Raw genomic sequence first — 17,052 nt, 5'->3', positions numbered from 1 at the left:
ACTGTTCATGCAGAGCCGGCAAGGCTCGATCACACAACTATCAATTCAAAACATCGTAAAAATAACAGTACAGCTACACGGGGCATCTCCCCGGTAAATGTATGACTCCATAATATAGTATATATATATATATATATATATATATATATATATATATATATATATATATATATATCTGGGAACTCTCAACCATGACTCGATGACTGGGCACCACTATCTGACGCTCCACCTGACGCGTCAAATCCTCCTGGATAACCTGTTATGGCATCAAAAACAACCACAACATAAAAAGAAACGAGAGTCGGACCCCAGTACGACGAACTAGTAATATTACGACAAATATAACTGACATGAAATAAAATCAAGTAAAATGCAATGAAATGCAATACGATGTGTGTCGGCAACAACAAAATAATGGATACCAAGCGGAGTTCAAATGAAACTCATCAGTAACAAGAACAGTGGCCACCCGTGCCAGGAACGTCGCAACGCAATATTAAGTCGCCACTCATCCATGCACGTACCATCGAGGGTACGGGAGCTACCCGCTCAGCCCTCATGCAAGTCATCAGGAATGCTAATCCTACCCACCTGCTCCATCGATGACGCAACAACTCGATAGATCAATATCAATAGCAATCAAAGGAGTCAAGGCTCGAAATGCTATGCACCAATAGTATCAACTCAAATAAATGCATGAATACAATCACGTATTCACAGAAGCACATAAAACACGCCACAACTCATTACAAAATACTTAACGTCATTCCACATCGCTATAGACGTCATAATAAAATAGTTCATGCGTACCTCAACTGAACCCTTAATTTACCACTGAAATTTTTTAAGGATTTCTCGAATAATCCAATCCTTTGGCAAATAATACATTTCATATCAAGTTCAATTTATTTTTCCAATATTCACTAATTTAGCCTAAAATTCAAAAAATCCATAATTTAGGCTTTAAAATTCCTAAAACTCATCGCAAAGTCAAATATAGCGATTTATTTAACTTAAATCTCTCAATACCGGACAACTTGAAATTTCAAAAATTCAATCGTACCGAATCTGAAATATTCGATATTTTCTAGGAATTTCCAAAATTTTCATTTTCTATTTCTAATGCTATAAACGCATCCTAATAACAATTTAACATCTCAAAACTCATAAATTCCCAAATAATTAAATCTGAATTTTCGAAATTAATCCAAATAAATTCCAAAAATCTGTTAGATACCTCTAATTAGCTCCGATATAGCACCTAAAATCAATAATACAACATATATTTTATTTGTTGGAACTCAAATAAATCAAAATACCCAAAATTCGAAATCCTAAAATCCGAATTTTTACCTCAAACGCTTCAAATTTCGAGTTCAGCTATACAATCAGCTGTCCAAGCAAGAAATAACACGAAATAAAGGCAAAAGAGAAAAATTCGAACGAGCCAAGGTTCACGGGTTCGAACGAGATCACGATAAAACCTTGCAAAATGGGTATCACTGGATAGCCCTTGTCGAGAGGATTCCAAATATGTATTTACTTTCGAAAATCGCTGACAGACGGTGGAGTTACGGGCGGTCAAAGGTGGAAGAAATCGTTTGACTTTTACGGACAGAAGTTACGGGAGATAAAAATAGTTTCTGATTCTTTCTTTTACCTTCTGTACATTATTTTATATTATTTCATTAATTAATAAAACAAATGGGCTGGGCTTGGGTGTTATAACTTGGGCTGGGCTCTCACATTTGGGTTGGGCTCTCACAGTAATGGTGCAACTCAAATCTTTTAAACCTCACAGCAGCTCAAGTACAAGGACAATTATTGCACCAACAGTATCCCTCCCAATAATTACACTCCTTGCCATCAATAAGAATCGAACTGTGACCTTGGCTCTGATACCAATTGTAGGACCGCAGGCTAGCCGTTTTACCAAAAGATATAGCTAGTAGTATTGGTGCAACTCAAATCTTTTAAACCGCACAGCAGCTCAAGTATCACGGTTCGATCGCTCTACTAAGCAAGGACAATTATTCCACCCAACACTTTCATTGAATTCATATCGTTAATTGTGATTTTCGTGATAGGGGTCGATGGATCCATCTACATATAACCACAGTACTGGGCGACGTGGATATCTACGATACTCTCACACATCAACTGAGCCTTGGGCTTACGTATTATCGTATCATCATATTAGTCACAATTACTTCACTTCCTTCAACATTTCATATTCTCATCACTTTATAAAAATTAAACATACATAAATCGTTTTTCTTTTAAACCAAACATGCAACATATCTTTTAACGTTAACATTTCATCATAAAATTTCATAAACATTTAAAATAATAATATTAACATATAGTACAGCATTCAGGAGACTGCTGTGATGTTTACTATTTTTCAGGTGTAAAATGACTGTTTTACTCCTAGACGTAAAATTTCAAAATTTTAACTTTTCTTATTTTCGTTGACTTTAGACCATCCCAAATAATTATTTAAGCTTAAATTACATTTCTCATATTTTTATTTAGCTTAAATTCATGGATTTTAATTTATTCTTTAATTTTAAGTTCGTAATGTGTTTTAATCCCGAATTAAATTCGAACTTTAATATAAAATTCCCAAACTTTTAACATAGACTTTTTATATTTAATTTACCCTCGTGAACCATGATTCGGCCCCCGTTGAAGCACGTTTCAAACCTTATCCATTTAAACCCTAAGTTCGAACCATAAACCAAACCCTCGAACCATCTCCCTTTTCTCTTGAGCCGCACCGAGCCAAGCCTTTACCAAACCTTCTATGAACCCTATCGGACCCACTAGACCCCTAGGACTCGACCCTAGCTCGAGTCGAAGCCACCTACACCAGAAGCAAGCTGTGGCCGAGAACCCTTGTAGCATTAAGACTCTTGCAACTCGACTAAGACCGTTGCCCTCGAGCCAACCCTGAGCCTCGCCCCTCGTGAACCCTCTCAAGACCTAGAGACCTAGCCTAGCCCAGCCCTAACCACCCTGGCCGAGCCACTAGCCCAAGCCCATAGCTGCAACACGCGATAGGCCTTTGGAAGAGTCCTAGCTTGCTAGGACTCCTTCCCAGCCACTGTGCTCGAGTCCTAGCGTGGCTAGGACTCCTCTACTGACCTAACCACGTCCCAACCCAACCCAACCCTGGTCGAGCCATACACCGTGGTTCCCTCAACTGAGCTTTAAGACATCAAAACACATTATTTTGGTTCCAGCTGGTTTTAAATTCATGTGAAGCCTATCAACATGCATCCTAGGACCCCTAACTCGTGTAAAAACATTCCATATTGATCCTTAATCATGGCATCCCTTTCCGGTAAACATATATCATATTTTTGGACAAAAATCAAACTTTAAACACATGTTTATGCATAAAACGAAAATAATGAAAAAGGGGTTCTTGTTTTTCATGAAAATCATAAATAAATACATATTAGGGCGTGATAGATAAGAAAAGACAAATTATGGTGTGTCTTTGTGTATATAACGCACGAAAATACGTTAATGATGCGAAGAACATCGATGAGAACCCTATGCTGAATTTTCCTCCACAAAACCGAAGCCTTGCCCTTGAAAATAATCATGTGTGCATGTTGTTTGATGGTGCTTGGAGTCTTGTGAGGTTATGGGTGAGGGAGGCATGAGTTTTTAGCTTAATGGGGTGGGGTTTAGGCTTATTTATTTGCTTAATTAATAATTGTGCAAGCCTAGGCCCATTATCATGGTACAATAGGCCAAATAAACCTAATAGTGCATTTTTAAAAAATTCTTTTAGGAAAGTTCGTGAAATTATTAGCTGAGATGTCAAAATTTCTTATTTTTGTTGAAAATCGAATACTGATAAAAATTACGTCTCGGCGCATAAAATCACCTCAAAATTCCTTATTTTCAAAAACAACAAAAAGCATCAACTTTATTTTATATAATTAAAAACAATTATTTAATAAAAATATTTTCTATTTTTCAGCACTCTGTCTCTGTTCCTCGATCGCAGCTCGAATAACCTTTAAAAGTACATTTTCAAGCATTTAAGTAGAAAACTACTTTAAAGTCATATAAACATATCAAACATAATGAATTTAGCAATTACAATCATTAATTAGCTATTTTTCATTTTACCTAAATTCGCATGTATTTGAATTACAGTGTATTAATTTCAAACCTTACAAATATAATATATATTTCACCAATTTATTCATATCTTTAGTCTTTTGAGTAGGTCTCATGTGAGACCGTCTTACGGATCTTAATCCGTGAGACGGGTCAACCCTACCCATATTCACAATAAAAAGTAATACTTTTAGCATAAAAAGTAATACTTTTTCATTGATGACCCAAATAAGAGATCCGTCTCACAAATATAACCCGTGAGACCGTCTCACACAAGTTTTTGCCTAGTCTTTTAAACATAAATAATATCTTGATCACTAAAGTGTAAATAAAATAAGATCTATTGTGAGACAATATCATATATTTATTTCCACAATCCATGTTAATCTAATACATATTTAAAATAAATAAAAAATTATATATATATATATATAATTTGATATGTTATTTAGCAATGGTAACAACGTTTGTTTCAAAATTAATTATCATTATTTATTATATTTCATTAAAATTGAAGATATAATAGTAATAACTCAGGAATGGAATAAAAATTTTCTCCTAATTTTATTCTTATATGATACTAATATCATATTTTTGTTTTTTTTTTTAAATTTGAATACACATTTTTATATTTATTTTTTTTATTTCAATAATTTAAATATCAATTTAATCACTCCATAATCTATCAAATTTCATTTTACTCGATCGATCATGATAAAAAATATATATATAACTAGTTGTAAAAAAGTATAAACGTCCTTTTGGAGTCCCATCAACGTGGATATCTACGATTGGTTATCTGAACGTCTACTCCTCTGCTGCTACGCTACCTACGGTTCTTAACAATTACCAGTAAAATAATCGCTATCTCATCAATGAACCTCACCAATAATCTGATCTTGGGGGATGGGTACAGCCAAATTGTGCATTCTAAGTAGCATAGGAATCGTGGGTCTCACCCGAAATCCTAGGAGGAAGAATTCTGTGTGTTCCAGAAGTTTTAACTCCCCTTTCTTCGGGCCCGTCACCCACTCTACGGCTTCGTTTACGCTGGCCCCTCGTCCTTCAGTGAAAGTCCACGCCTTTTCCTCCGTCGGTATGAGCTACCTGCTTGTGTTTACAGTTTGTGGTGAATTGATGCTGTGGTTCTTTGCTGCGTTATCGATCGAGCTTTTAGTTGTTATTGGAAGTTTGGATTCTTGTTTTTATGTAACACGGACTGAGTGTGGATAATTGGTTAAGAAAATAACGTGTGTATCATATTAAACTTTATGTGATTGATGATTTTCAGTTGCTGATATGATATTTAAGAACATTGGTATTCAATACATCCATTCTTTTTGTACACATGTTTTTTATTTTGGAGTTATACGATTGTGCTGTACAGATGTTAGTATAGCCATCTAGTTGAATGTGGATGATGTAGCGTTATGTGATTTTAATTTATGTGCCAACTATGTTGAAGGTGCACGAAGCGAAGAATTGGAAGCTTCATCTTCAGGAATGGTTGGGGCTAATGACTTGTTGATTGTTGGGCCAGGTGTGCTAGGACGCATTGTGGCCGAGCAATGGCGAAAGGTATTTTATGAAAAAACATACAATATGGAGTGCTCTCTTGGCCGAGTTAGTTTCATTTCCTTAAAACTTGATTTAACTTGGTTGGTACACATCTAGTTTTCATAATACACATCTTTAAGTAGATGTTGCATCATTTGTCTAAGATTTTGGTATTCTTTTCTGAGAGATGTTGGTTTTGGAGATGGTCTTGAATGAAAGATTTTGCGGTGACATATGTTTTGTAAAATATTGGTGCGGCATTCCTTGAAAGCTCTTTAGTGTTAATGTGGTATTTGTATTTGAGATGTATTTGTCATCTAATTGATGTGCTGTGCATACCTAACAGATGACTGAATGTTTAATTGTGTTAGGAACATCCGGGTTCTCAAATTTATGGGCTGACCAGAACAAGTGACCATCACGACGAGTTAATTCAAATGGGGATCAGTCCATCTCTGAAGGGAACCCAAGTGGCTCATAAGTTCCCTTATGTGATTTACTGTGCTCCTCCATATCAAAATCTAGATTACCCTGGTGATGTCAGGTGCTTGTAAAAACATATTTACATAGCACACATTTTTCAGTTTGTCGCCCAGTAAGCTATTTGCTATTTGAATTTTTTTTCTTTTGAATTGAAAATTTTGTGGCTCGTGCATGTTTTTGACACATGCAAATCATTTGGATGTTCTTTGATCAGAACCAATTTTTCTCATGCATGTGGGAAGTCTGTTATTGTAGATCAGACGATGGAATAACACAATTTAGACTTCGATTACTCCTGTTCCATGGCCTGAAAAATCATCTCCAAAACTTAATTATAAATCTTTAACTATCTTGGTTTGGAACTTTTTAAACCCGTCAGAAGAAATCTTAATATATTTACTGTTGTAACAATCCGCTCTCGAACTACCTTATATCATTGGAAGAATTGAAGCTAGATGACAATCTGATTCCTTGTGTCACCATATAAACAGGGAAGCGACTCTAAATTGGAATGGTGAAGGATCTTTTGTATTTACTTCAAGCTCTGCTCCTTATGATTGCAGTGATAATGGATCTTGTGATGAGGTATCTAATCTGACACATGATAACTTTCTACTGGTAACACTTGAATTCGGTTTCTTAAAAAGCTACTCTGTTGAAAAATCAGCCACCAAACAAGTAAAAACAAGGTTCTTAAAATGTGTATTATTATTTTCAACATTAAATATGCATGTTGTGCTACGAAATATTTCAATAGTTTTTCCTTGCTCTACACTTCATAGGATACTCCAGTGGTACCAATAGGGAGGAGCCCGAGAACTGATACTTTACTCAAGGCAGAGAAAGAAGTGTTGGAGGCAGGAGGATGTGTTGTTAGATTGGCTGGACTTTACATATCCTTTTTGGATTTTGTGTAATTGTTGTTATGTCTAAGAGATGTTTTCAACCTTTAAACGTCGATTCAAGCTGCCAAAAAAAAGTCCTTAACTTGCATCACAAAGCAGATAGAGGCGCTCATTCATATTGGTTGGAAAAAGGGATTCTTGATGTTCGTCCAGACCACATTCTCAATCTAATACATTACACGGTGAAATTCCAGGCTGCTATGTTCGCTTACATCCTTTTCCATTTAGATAAATATGACTTATGGTTTGTAATATGCTTCAATTGTATGGAAACATAATCGAATGTGACGGTTCATGTATTTTTTGTAGGATGCTGCATCACTTTCAATTGCCATCTTGAAAAAGAATCTTCGAGGCAGAATTTTTCTTGGCTGTGATAATCACCCTTTATCAAGGTTATCTCGTTATATCCTGAGTTTGTGTACATGCCTGGAATTTAAACATTTAAAAAATCTCGATATCCTTACAAATGCGTTGTTTTCTTTCAGGCAGGAAGTGATGGAATTGGTCAATAAGAGTGGGAAGTTTAGTAAGAAGTTTGATGCTTTTACAGGCAAGCTCTTATTCTTAGTATTGTGTCACTAGTTTAAATTTGAAGAAAATTAGACTTAACACACATAACATACAACCCAATAATGTAAATCGCCCTACAAAGCTTAAAACGGCGATTGTATTTAATTCCCACTAAGATACAAACAGGCAAGCCTTTCACTCACTCTTTATGCACGATTACATCAAAATGTCTTCGTTTATACCCCTAAAAATGTAATATGGGCATGCATCATGGAAGAGAAATGTAATTTCTTTTAAAATAAATATTAAAAAATTGGTTTTATGATGATCAGAATTTTATTTACGAGGTAAAAATCTCCCATGTCGAATAATTTCATTTTCTGAAAGTGGCAACTTTTGGTAACAATTGTTATTTTGCAGGAACAAATGATCCTCTTGGAAAGAAACTAAACAACTCGAAAACTCGTGCTGAGCTAGGATGGGAGCCAAAATATCTCAGCTTTGCACAGTTTCTTGAGAGCCTCTGAGTAACTATTTCCATCAATCTCATTGCTTGGAGATTTTTCTAGAGTTAGCATTGCTTAAAGATCTGATTGTACCAGACAATGCATACATGTATATCACTTTTTGTTATTGTACTTGCTTTTTTCATGCAAATTTTTAAGAAACTGTTTAAATTTCTGACCTCGATGTACATGAATATAAGCATTTTAGCATCTTTGATATATACCAAATGATTGGGAATGTGATTGAATTTCTCCACCTCTCTGTACATGAATATAAGCATTCCAGGGTGTTCAGCGAAATCAGGTCCGGCAATATACAGACATATTGCAGATGAATATTGTTGGTCAAATTGTATTCACAGTTTTGGTGAAAAAAAATCAAAATTGCAAGAAGCTCCGTAAACAAAATCAACTGTCTTTAAAACTCTATACTCTTACATCACAGATGTGCCTACGATTTAAAAACAAAGGGAAAATATTGTTGATTTTACATAGGTTGTTTCGTGCTTGACTTTTCGCAAGAATTGCGAATGCCATTACCCGAAGGATTATTGTTACAGCACCCAAGAATGTGCTAAATTTATTGATTTTTGCATTGGCTCCATGTTGTACCATTTTGTTCTGTTTCTCTGAGAATTTGTGTATTATAATTGAAATTTTCCAGAATAACATCTCAATACTCTCTGCTTCTTTCTTTCTAGTCTTGGACTTTGAATAAGAAATGAATTGTTGAAAAAACTGCTTTTATGTCCATTTGCAATTGAAACATTTTCTTGGAAATCAAGATAAATTTCATATGACTGTATAATTAATTTTCTTACTTAGTATGAGCGTATCATGTACGAAACAAGAATGATTGTAAAACAACTAAATTAATCTAACTTATAGATACGGGTTTTTCTCGATTTGACCATAAGTTATAGTTCGATTGTAAAAAGTCAAGTTAATCAGAACTTAAGGATGAAAATAATCAGGATGAAAAATAAAATTCTTCAAATGACGTGAACACTCGATTATATCTCTAAAAAAAAAATAAACATTTTTACAATTAAAAAGAACAAAAATAAAACCGAAGGATACGAAAATTTTTAAACTTTTCCGTATAATATTTGCTGAAGTTGTCAAGTGATTGTTGATTGAGTGAATGGCTCATCCCTTTTCTTTTCCAGTCGTTCCACTTAAACCCGGTCCATGATATGCGGTGTATCACAGCCCTCCGATCTAGGGGTGCAAACGAACCGAACATGTTCGCGAGCTTTTCGAGCATGTTCGATAAATATTCGATTTGTATTCGAACTTATCGAACTCGAGCCGAACTCGAACATGTTCGAATTTTTTTTCGAGCCGAACTCGAGCCTAAACTAATATATTCGATAGTTCGCGAATAGTTCCCGAACCTTTATTTAATATATATATATATATATATATATATATATATATATATATATATATATATATATATATATATATATATATATACTCAAATCCCCAAAAATTATGATATATATATATACACTGAAAGTCCCAACTCCCAATAATTATGCGAACCTTTATTTAATATTAAATATATCTACTGAAAGCCCCAATAAATATGTGGAAAATTTGAGCCGTTAGCAAGTCAAAAGGAACACACGTGTGTGACATGCAAAACTCCACAGTGATGATATCCGTACATCCCATGGGCTTGAACCGGTTAGTCTCTAAAAAATCTGAAGTTTGAAGTTTGAACTTTGGACTTTGTTTGTACCGTGCTTGGGGAATGGGGAATAGGGTTTTCTGTTCTTTCTCCATCTAGTCCTCTACAGAGCGTCTTCCATTCCACATCTTCTTCGCAAATCCGTTGTCTTCTTCGTTTTCAAAGATTTTTTCGTTCTACCTCTTCAGTTCTACCTTCTTCGCAGATCTCGGCGTCCCGCACTCCCGTGTACTGGATTGTTTCTTCGGTTTACAAAGCTTCCAGCTACTATCGGTTGTCCCGGTGTTCCTGCCTCTTGTGGTTATGCACTTTTTTCTTGCTTTTTTTCGTTGCTATTGTTTTATTTTACGTTGGTATTGTTAGTTCTTGAGTGGTTTTTTTGCATTATGTTGTTTTTGTCACCTTACCAACTGCAACAAGTGTGTTTTTTTTTTCGGGCTTGTTGATTTTTTGATGGTTTGTTGTTTGTTGACAGCTCTTCTTTCTTTCATCTTGACAGCTCCTACGATCTCATTTGTTCTTCTGTTCTTGCTATCGTTGTTCGTCCACCGATTCGGGTTTTCCACGTTTCCGAGATTTCGTTGAGGTTTGGTTTCTTTTTTTTTTCGTTTAACTTTTATGGTTGGTTGTTCCTTTCAAGGTTTGAGTTTTTTATTTCTCTGTGTGAGAAAGAGCAAAGAATGGTACAAAAGAAAAGCTATAATTGAAGGTACTCGAAGGTTATTGCTTTCAACTCTTGATTTTGTAAATCTTTTTAAACTCTTTCTCTACACCTACTTGAAGGATTCTTGTTCACATGCTCAATTTTCCCTTCACTGCTTCACATATCAAGAAACCAAAAATTGGTATAAGATCCCATGTTTAAATTTTGATAAAATCCCTTGTCTGCTGGAAAAGTATCTAAAATCCCTTATATGCTAAAATTATTAATTTTGCCCTCGTATGATAATACAACCAAAATTTTCAAATATATTATTATTATTATTATTATTATTATTATTCAAAATCTTTATTACACAAATCCAGTCAGGTGAGAAATTCCCAACTCCCAATTATGCTTGTATAGTGATTCCGAAAGTTATTTCAATTTTTTTTATTATTTTACAGAGAAATCATTTTAAAACAATATCAAAAATGTCAACTCTGTATGAAATTATCCATAAAGCCATATTTTATTTGTTTCTTACTTTTCAATAGTCCAAGATTCTGAAGAATGAAAACAACTGTAACTTTTGCTGGAGGAAAATATAACGCCTTAATTAATACAGTGAAAAATATGATAATTTACTTGTATACTCTCTTAATTAATTTGTTTGTAATTTTGTATCTTTTTCAGGTATGACTGAATCTGTTCCAGCAGTAAATTCAGTTAATGTACAAGTTTCGTTAGCTTCAAATGAGACACAAGAACAGATAATAGATAAAGAGGATGTGCTAATTGATGATGATGATGATGATCAACTTCATAAGCCAAAGAGACAAAAGAGATCTGAAGTATGGTCAGAGATGATTGAGGTTGAAGACCCAAAAGGTGGCGAGAATAAGTTCAAGTACAAGTGCAAACATTGCCATCAACTCCTCGCAAAAATAGGGTCAGGTACTACATCACACTAACGACGTCATTTAGAAAGTTGTGTCCGTCACTTGGAGTCTAAAAAAAAACATGATGATAAACTCAAACAACAACAATTATTGTTAGGCTTCGAAAGTATAGATACAACTATATCACCTTTGTTACTTGATGGAAAGTTTTGCATGGAACGCATGAAAGAAGCAGCTGCCACATGGATACTAATGCATGAACATCCATTTACATTAATAGAAGAAGAAGGTTTTAATATGTTTTGCAGACGTGGAATGCCTGAGTGGACTCGTATATCACGAACAACAGCAAAAAAGAGTTGTTCAGTGATATACGAAGCCGAGAAAAAAAAATTGCATGGTTTGCTGAAAAATATAGAAAAGATTAGCCTCACAACAGATTTATGGAAATCAAAAAATCAGAATTAGAGTACATGGTCATCACTGGTCATTGGATTGACTCGTCTTGGAAATTGAATAAGCGTATTCTCAATTTCTTTCATATTCCTCCCCCTCGTGGTGGTCCTCAAATTTCAGATACTCTTCTAAAATGTGCAAGACAGTGGGGAATTGAAAATAAGGTTTTTACAGTTTCTGTTGATAATGCAAGTGCTAATGATGCTGCAATTAAATATATGAAGAAAGATTTCTTGAGAATAAATAAAAAGCTGGTTTGTGGGGGGAAATTATTTCATGTACGATGTTGTGCGCATATTTTAAATCTTATAGCTCAAGATGGACTCAATGAAATCAAGGGGATTGTTCATGTAATTCGTCAGAGTGTGGATTTCATTAGAAGAACAGATGCTAGACTCATTCAATTTGCTGAAATTGTGAAGCAATTGAAATTAAATGAAAGAAGATTGGTTGATGATTGTAAGACAAGGTGGAATTCAACTTATGAGATGCTGGGAATAGCAATTGCTTTCAAAGAGGTTTTTCCAAGATTTAAAGATCGGGAACCAAGCTACATTCATTGTCCAACTGAAGATGATTGGGATAAATTGCTTAAAGTATTTTCAATCTTGAAAGTATTTTATGATGCAACAAACATAATTTCTGGAAGTGAGTATCCTACTGCCAATTTTTTTTAAATGAAGTCTTTCGAGTGAAAGTAGTCTTGGATGAGAGATCTTGTGATGAAGAGGAGTTTATCAGAAACATGGTGCAAAAAATGAAGGCAAAGTTTGATAAATATTGGGGTGAATACAATTTGTTAATGGTTGTTGGTTGTGTTTTAGATCCTAGGTGCAAAATGCGTGCACTTGAATTCAGTTTTCCTAAACTTTATACCTCATTTGAAGCAGAGAGTAATATTAAAGAGGTTGAGAGGCTTCTGTATGCAATTTATAAAGAATATTCAGATGCATCTACTGAAAAACTTCAAGGAACAAGAACCAATTCTGAATCTCAAGGAAGTAGCAGTAGGTCAACTCAAATTAGTGAGGAAATTCCTAGTTTTTCTAAGGGATGGTCTGAATTCTCTTCTTATTTAAACGAAATTGAAATGGTACAACCTAAAAAATCTGAGTTAGCTGTGTATTTAGAAGAAGGATGTCACAGGCATCCTAATAAGCAATTTGATGCTCTCGGTTGGTGGAAGCTCAATACATACAAATTTCCGGTGTTGTCGACAATGGCTAGAGATATATTATCAATACCAATTACCACAGTAGCTTCAGAGGCAACATATAGTGCCGGGAGTCGTGTGATAGACAAGTACCGTTCTTCTTTAGCTCCTACAACAGTAGAAATGCTGATGTGTGGCGGAGATTGGTGTCGAAAACGACATGGGGTGACTAAAAAAACTAAGGTAATGAGATAAAGTTTTGCTAATGCTCTTTTTTTTTTTACAATAAGTTGGTAAATGATGCCTTTGTCATTATTATTGCAGGCTGAAAAGCAAGCTTTGACAATCAATCTTCCTATGGATTAAGTTGATGGACAGCTTTAAAAACAAGTTACTTTTGGAAGGTAAACTATTGTATGTCTAAATTATAATTAGTTTTAACTTAATTTAAATTATTTTAGTTTACTAACATGTGTATTTGAAAATGCTGCAGATTTCAGATATCAAAAGAAGCATTATATGCTTACATCTTATGTTTTTGTGTTGCAGATTAGAGCCATGCTCATGAAAATGACTATTTTGATTTTTGCATAGGTTTTAATATTTGGAAATGTGGAACTTTTCTTTTAGATTTCCTAGAACTTTGGTATGTTTTGGTATATAAAAGCAACAGACTTGACTTGGAGATAGCTTGGGACAAGCTGTGCAGCTCAACTGTATAGGGTTTGGATTTGGATTCCATATGAAAGTAGTTTAACCATTCTACAACTTTTGTATATTTTGGTATGTAAAAGAAACTAGTACTTGACTTGAGAGTTGGCTTGGGACATGTGGCTCAACTCTATACAGTTTGTTTAACCAGTTACTTGATTTTTTGCTAGGAGTATGATGTGGATTTGGATTCCATATGAAAATAGTTTAACCATTTACTTGACTTTTTTACTATGAATTGCATATTTCAGCATAAGTTGATGTTATTTTAATTAATTTGTCTACTTTGTTTTTGCATGATGTTATTTTAATTAATTTGTCTACTTTCTTTTTGCATGTTTGATGAATTTTTCATTTCATCTTTGAAATGCCAAAGTTTAGATTCCAAAATATAGAGTTACCTATTTTTCATTACAGTGTTTGTCATTAATTGGTTAAAAATTACAAATTACAAATTACAAAATAATGGCTCGAATATTTCGAATCGAGCTCGAATCGGAGATATTTCGAACTAAAGTTCGATTCTATTCGAATCAAAATTCGAATAATTCGAATCAAACTCGAGCCCGAACTTTATTTCGAATCGAGCTCGAACAAAAAATTTTCATTTTTTCGAACTTTGAATCGAATACGAATATTACACATATGTTTCGAGCTCGAGCTCGAATATTAATATTCTTGTATTATTCGGCTCGATTCGGTTCGATTGCACCCCTACTTACATCTTATGTTTTTGTGCTGCAGATTAGAGTCATGCTCATGAAAATGACTATTTTGATTTTTGCATAGGTTTTAATATTTGGAAATGTGGAACTTTTCTTTTAGATTTCCTAGAACTTTGGTATGTTTTGGTATATAAAAGCAACAGACTTGACTTGGAGATAGCTTGGGACAAGCTGTGCAGCTCAACTGTATAGGGTTTGGATTTGGATTCCATATGAAAGTAGTTTAATCATTCTACAACTTTTGTATATTTTGGTATGTAAAAGAAACTAGTACTTGACTTGAGAGTTGGCTTGGGACATGTGGCTCAACTCTATACAGTTTGTTTAACCAGTTACTTGATTTTTTGCTAGGAGTATGATGTGGATTTGGATTCCATATGAAAATAGTTTAACCATTTACTTGACTTTTTTGCTATGAATTGCATATTTCAGCATAAGTTGATGTTATTTTAATTAATTTGTCTACTTTGTTTTTGCATGATGTTATTTTAATTAATTTGTCTACTTTCTTTTTGCATGTTTGATGAATTTTTCATTTCATCTTTGAAATGCCAAAGTTTAGATTCCAAAATATAGAGTTACCTATTTTTCATTACAGTGTTTGTCATTAATTGGTTAAAAATTACAAATTACAAAATAATGGCTCGAATATTTCGAATCGAGCTCGAATCGGAGATATTTCGAACTACAGTTCGATTCTATTCGAATCAAAATTCGAATAATTCGAATCAAACTCGAGCCCGAACTTTATTTCGAATCGAGCTCGAACAAAAAATTTTCATTTTTTCGAACTTCGAATCGAATACGAATATTACATATATGTTTCGAGCTCGAGCTCGAATATTAATATTCTTGTATTATTCGGCTCGATTCGGTTCGATTGCACCCCTACTCCGATCACGTGAGGCGAACTCCCATCGAGGGGATCCGATGAAAGTGTTGCAGCTGGTGCAACTTAGTATGTAATCTTAACCCTTTTTCATCAAAGAGTCTCCACTTGAATCAATTAAATCTAAAGTCTGTCAGAGATTTTTCTCAAAATCATGTTTTCACGTATATATAAACATGATATAATATGCGGAAGCTTAAATCGAGTGTTACCTCCGGCCATTGAAAATTTTGATTTCTCTAATTTTCTTCTCGGTTGATGCCTTCTAAGCACTCCACCCTCTCGAGAGATGGTGTATATTTCTTTATGAGGTGTGTATGCTTAGGGACCTCAATTGCTCTATGGTATTTATAGGCAAACTCATACCATCAACGAGTTTATTATGGGAGCCTTATTGTCAAAGGAAAAGTCGTGTACGCATCTAAATTTTCTTGGTCGTCGCCAATTTCAATTTGCACACGCTACTTCTTTTAATATGTGTCATGTTTTTCTTACATTCTCCCACTTGACACATATATCTCATTTACCATAGGAGAAAACAAAATACATGAATCATGGCGATAAGTCATCTTAAAACGAATATTATCTTCCATGTATTACAATGTATTATGTCTCTCAAATCTGTATAACTTAATGAATAAATCCAATGTTTATTCGAGGTCCAACTTTATTGATATTTTTCTCAAGATAACTGAATATGTACATAACTGAATATGAGAAATATCATAACTGAATGTGTTTCATTATCAAAACCAAATGTATATAATATAAATTTATTATGAAATCAAATCCATCGGTAAGTACCATATGATCCATTAACATCTGAAATTTGCATGCCTTTAGGTTAAAAGATCATCAATTCAGTGCTAACGTGTTTAATGACCACTTTATTAACACGTTCTCCAACGGTTTAAAATACATTATGTCGATATACTTAATTCGACCACCGCTCTAGTCACAAAAACCATAACTGAATTGTACTTATATAATCTTAATGGCTTAGACATAGAATCCATAATTCTAAGCCCATAATGAAACTCCTTAAAATACACCACACAATAGTGCTTCAACGACGAATTTTGACTCAATAGTGGAAGTAGCAAATCACTTTCTAAATTGTCAATTCGTCTCACATAAGCATGTAAAACTTTAATACCATAAAGGTATCCCAAAACATTTTGCAGCTTTTTAGTGGTCAAATATTTATATTACTTTGATAATAACTATGCTCTCACTAACTAACCTTCTGGTATTCATAATGGTCCACAATATTCTCAACAAAACTTAATGAAGAGATAACATTGTAAAAACTGAAATACCACTAATGTGAGACATGTTTCAATCCATATCGTTTTCTTAATCTTGAAATATTAAATATTCATCATCGCTAGAGAATAATTCTTTATGTTGTTCGATGTTGCCTAATGATACTTTTATTTGTTTGAAGACTCATTTAAAAATGAATGGCAATTGAACCAACTTTTTATGGAATTTATATGATTGGTTTTACAACACACTTTTTAATTGAAGGATGTTGTGAATAGCAATCAATACATATAACTTGTGTGGATGAATGAGAATCATAATGATCAATATTCTGAATTTGATCGCTCCCACTAATCAAGTCATTCTCAAGAAATTAATATCAGAGTAATAGCAATATGATGCAAATTTAATGAATACATGCTAATATTATTAAATGAAACAATAAACCATATATCATGTTTTACCCATGTAAATCATGATTTACATATGAATCACTGACATAAAAATTGT

The 17,052-nt window shown here is 33.9% G+C and overlaps 1 protein-coding gene and 1 long non-coding RNA gene across 3 annotated transcripts; one reads left to right on the top strand and one right to left on the bottom strand.

Annotated features, from left to right (window-relative positions):
* Positions 1-12: 12 nt before the first annotated feature.
* Positions 13-1,680, bottom strand: LOC140831745 (uncharacterized). Its single transcript, XR_012117923.1, has 3 exons — positions 1,354-1,680; positions 1,238-1,261; positions 13-256 (listed from the first exon to the last, which is right to left on the bottom strand). It is a non-coding gene; the product is annotated as an uncharacterized lncRNA (long non-coding RNA).
* Positions 1,681-4,971: 3,291 nt separating this feature from the next.
* On the top strand, positions 4,972-8,360 carry LOC140832968 (uncharacterized). 2 transcript variants are annotated; one of them, XM_073197303.1, is made up of 9 exons: positions 4,972-5,236; positions 5,606-5,763; positions 6,069-6,241; positions 6,672-6,765; positions 6,963-7,074; positions 7,179-7,267; positions 7,395-7,480; positions 7,574-7,638; positions 8,019-8,360. In XM_073197303.1, exons 1-9 carry the CDS (start codon positions 5,047-5,049, stop codon positions 8,123-8,125), a joined length of 1,074 nt encoding a protein of 357 aa, XP_073053404.1. In that variant the 5' UTR covers positions 4,972-5,046; the 3' UTR covers positions 8,126-8,360. The 2 variants fall into 2 exon arrangements, with proteins under 2 accessions (XP_073053404.1, XP_073053405.1); XM_073197304.1 differs by having other exon boundaries at positions 4,978-5,236; positions 5,606-5,718.
* Positions 8,361-17,052: the final 8,692 nt, after the last annotated feature.

Source organism: Primulina eburnea, chromosome 5 (genome assembly GCF_022965805.1).
Source record: "Primulina eburnea isolate SZY01 chromosome 5, ASM2296580v1, whole genome shotgun sequence".
NCBI classification, from domain to species: domain Eukaryota; kingdom Viridiplantae; phylum Streptophyta; class Magnoliopsida; order Lamiales; family Gesneriaceae; genus Primulina; species Primulina eburnea.
This window is presented reverse-complemented; position numbering and strand designations above follow the sequence as displayed.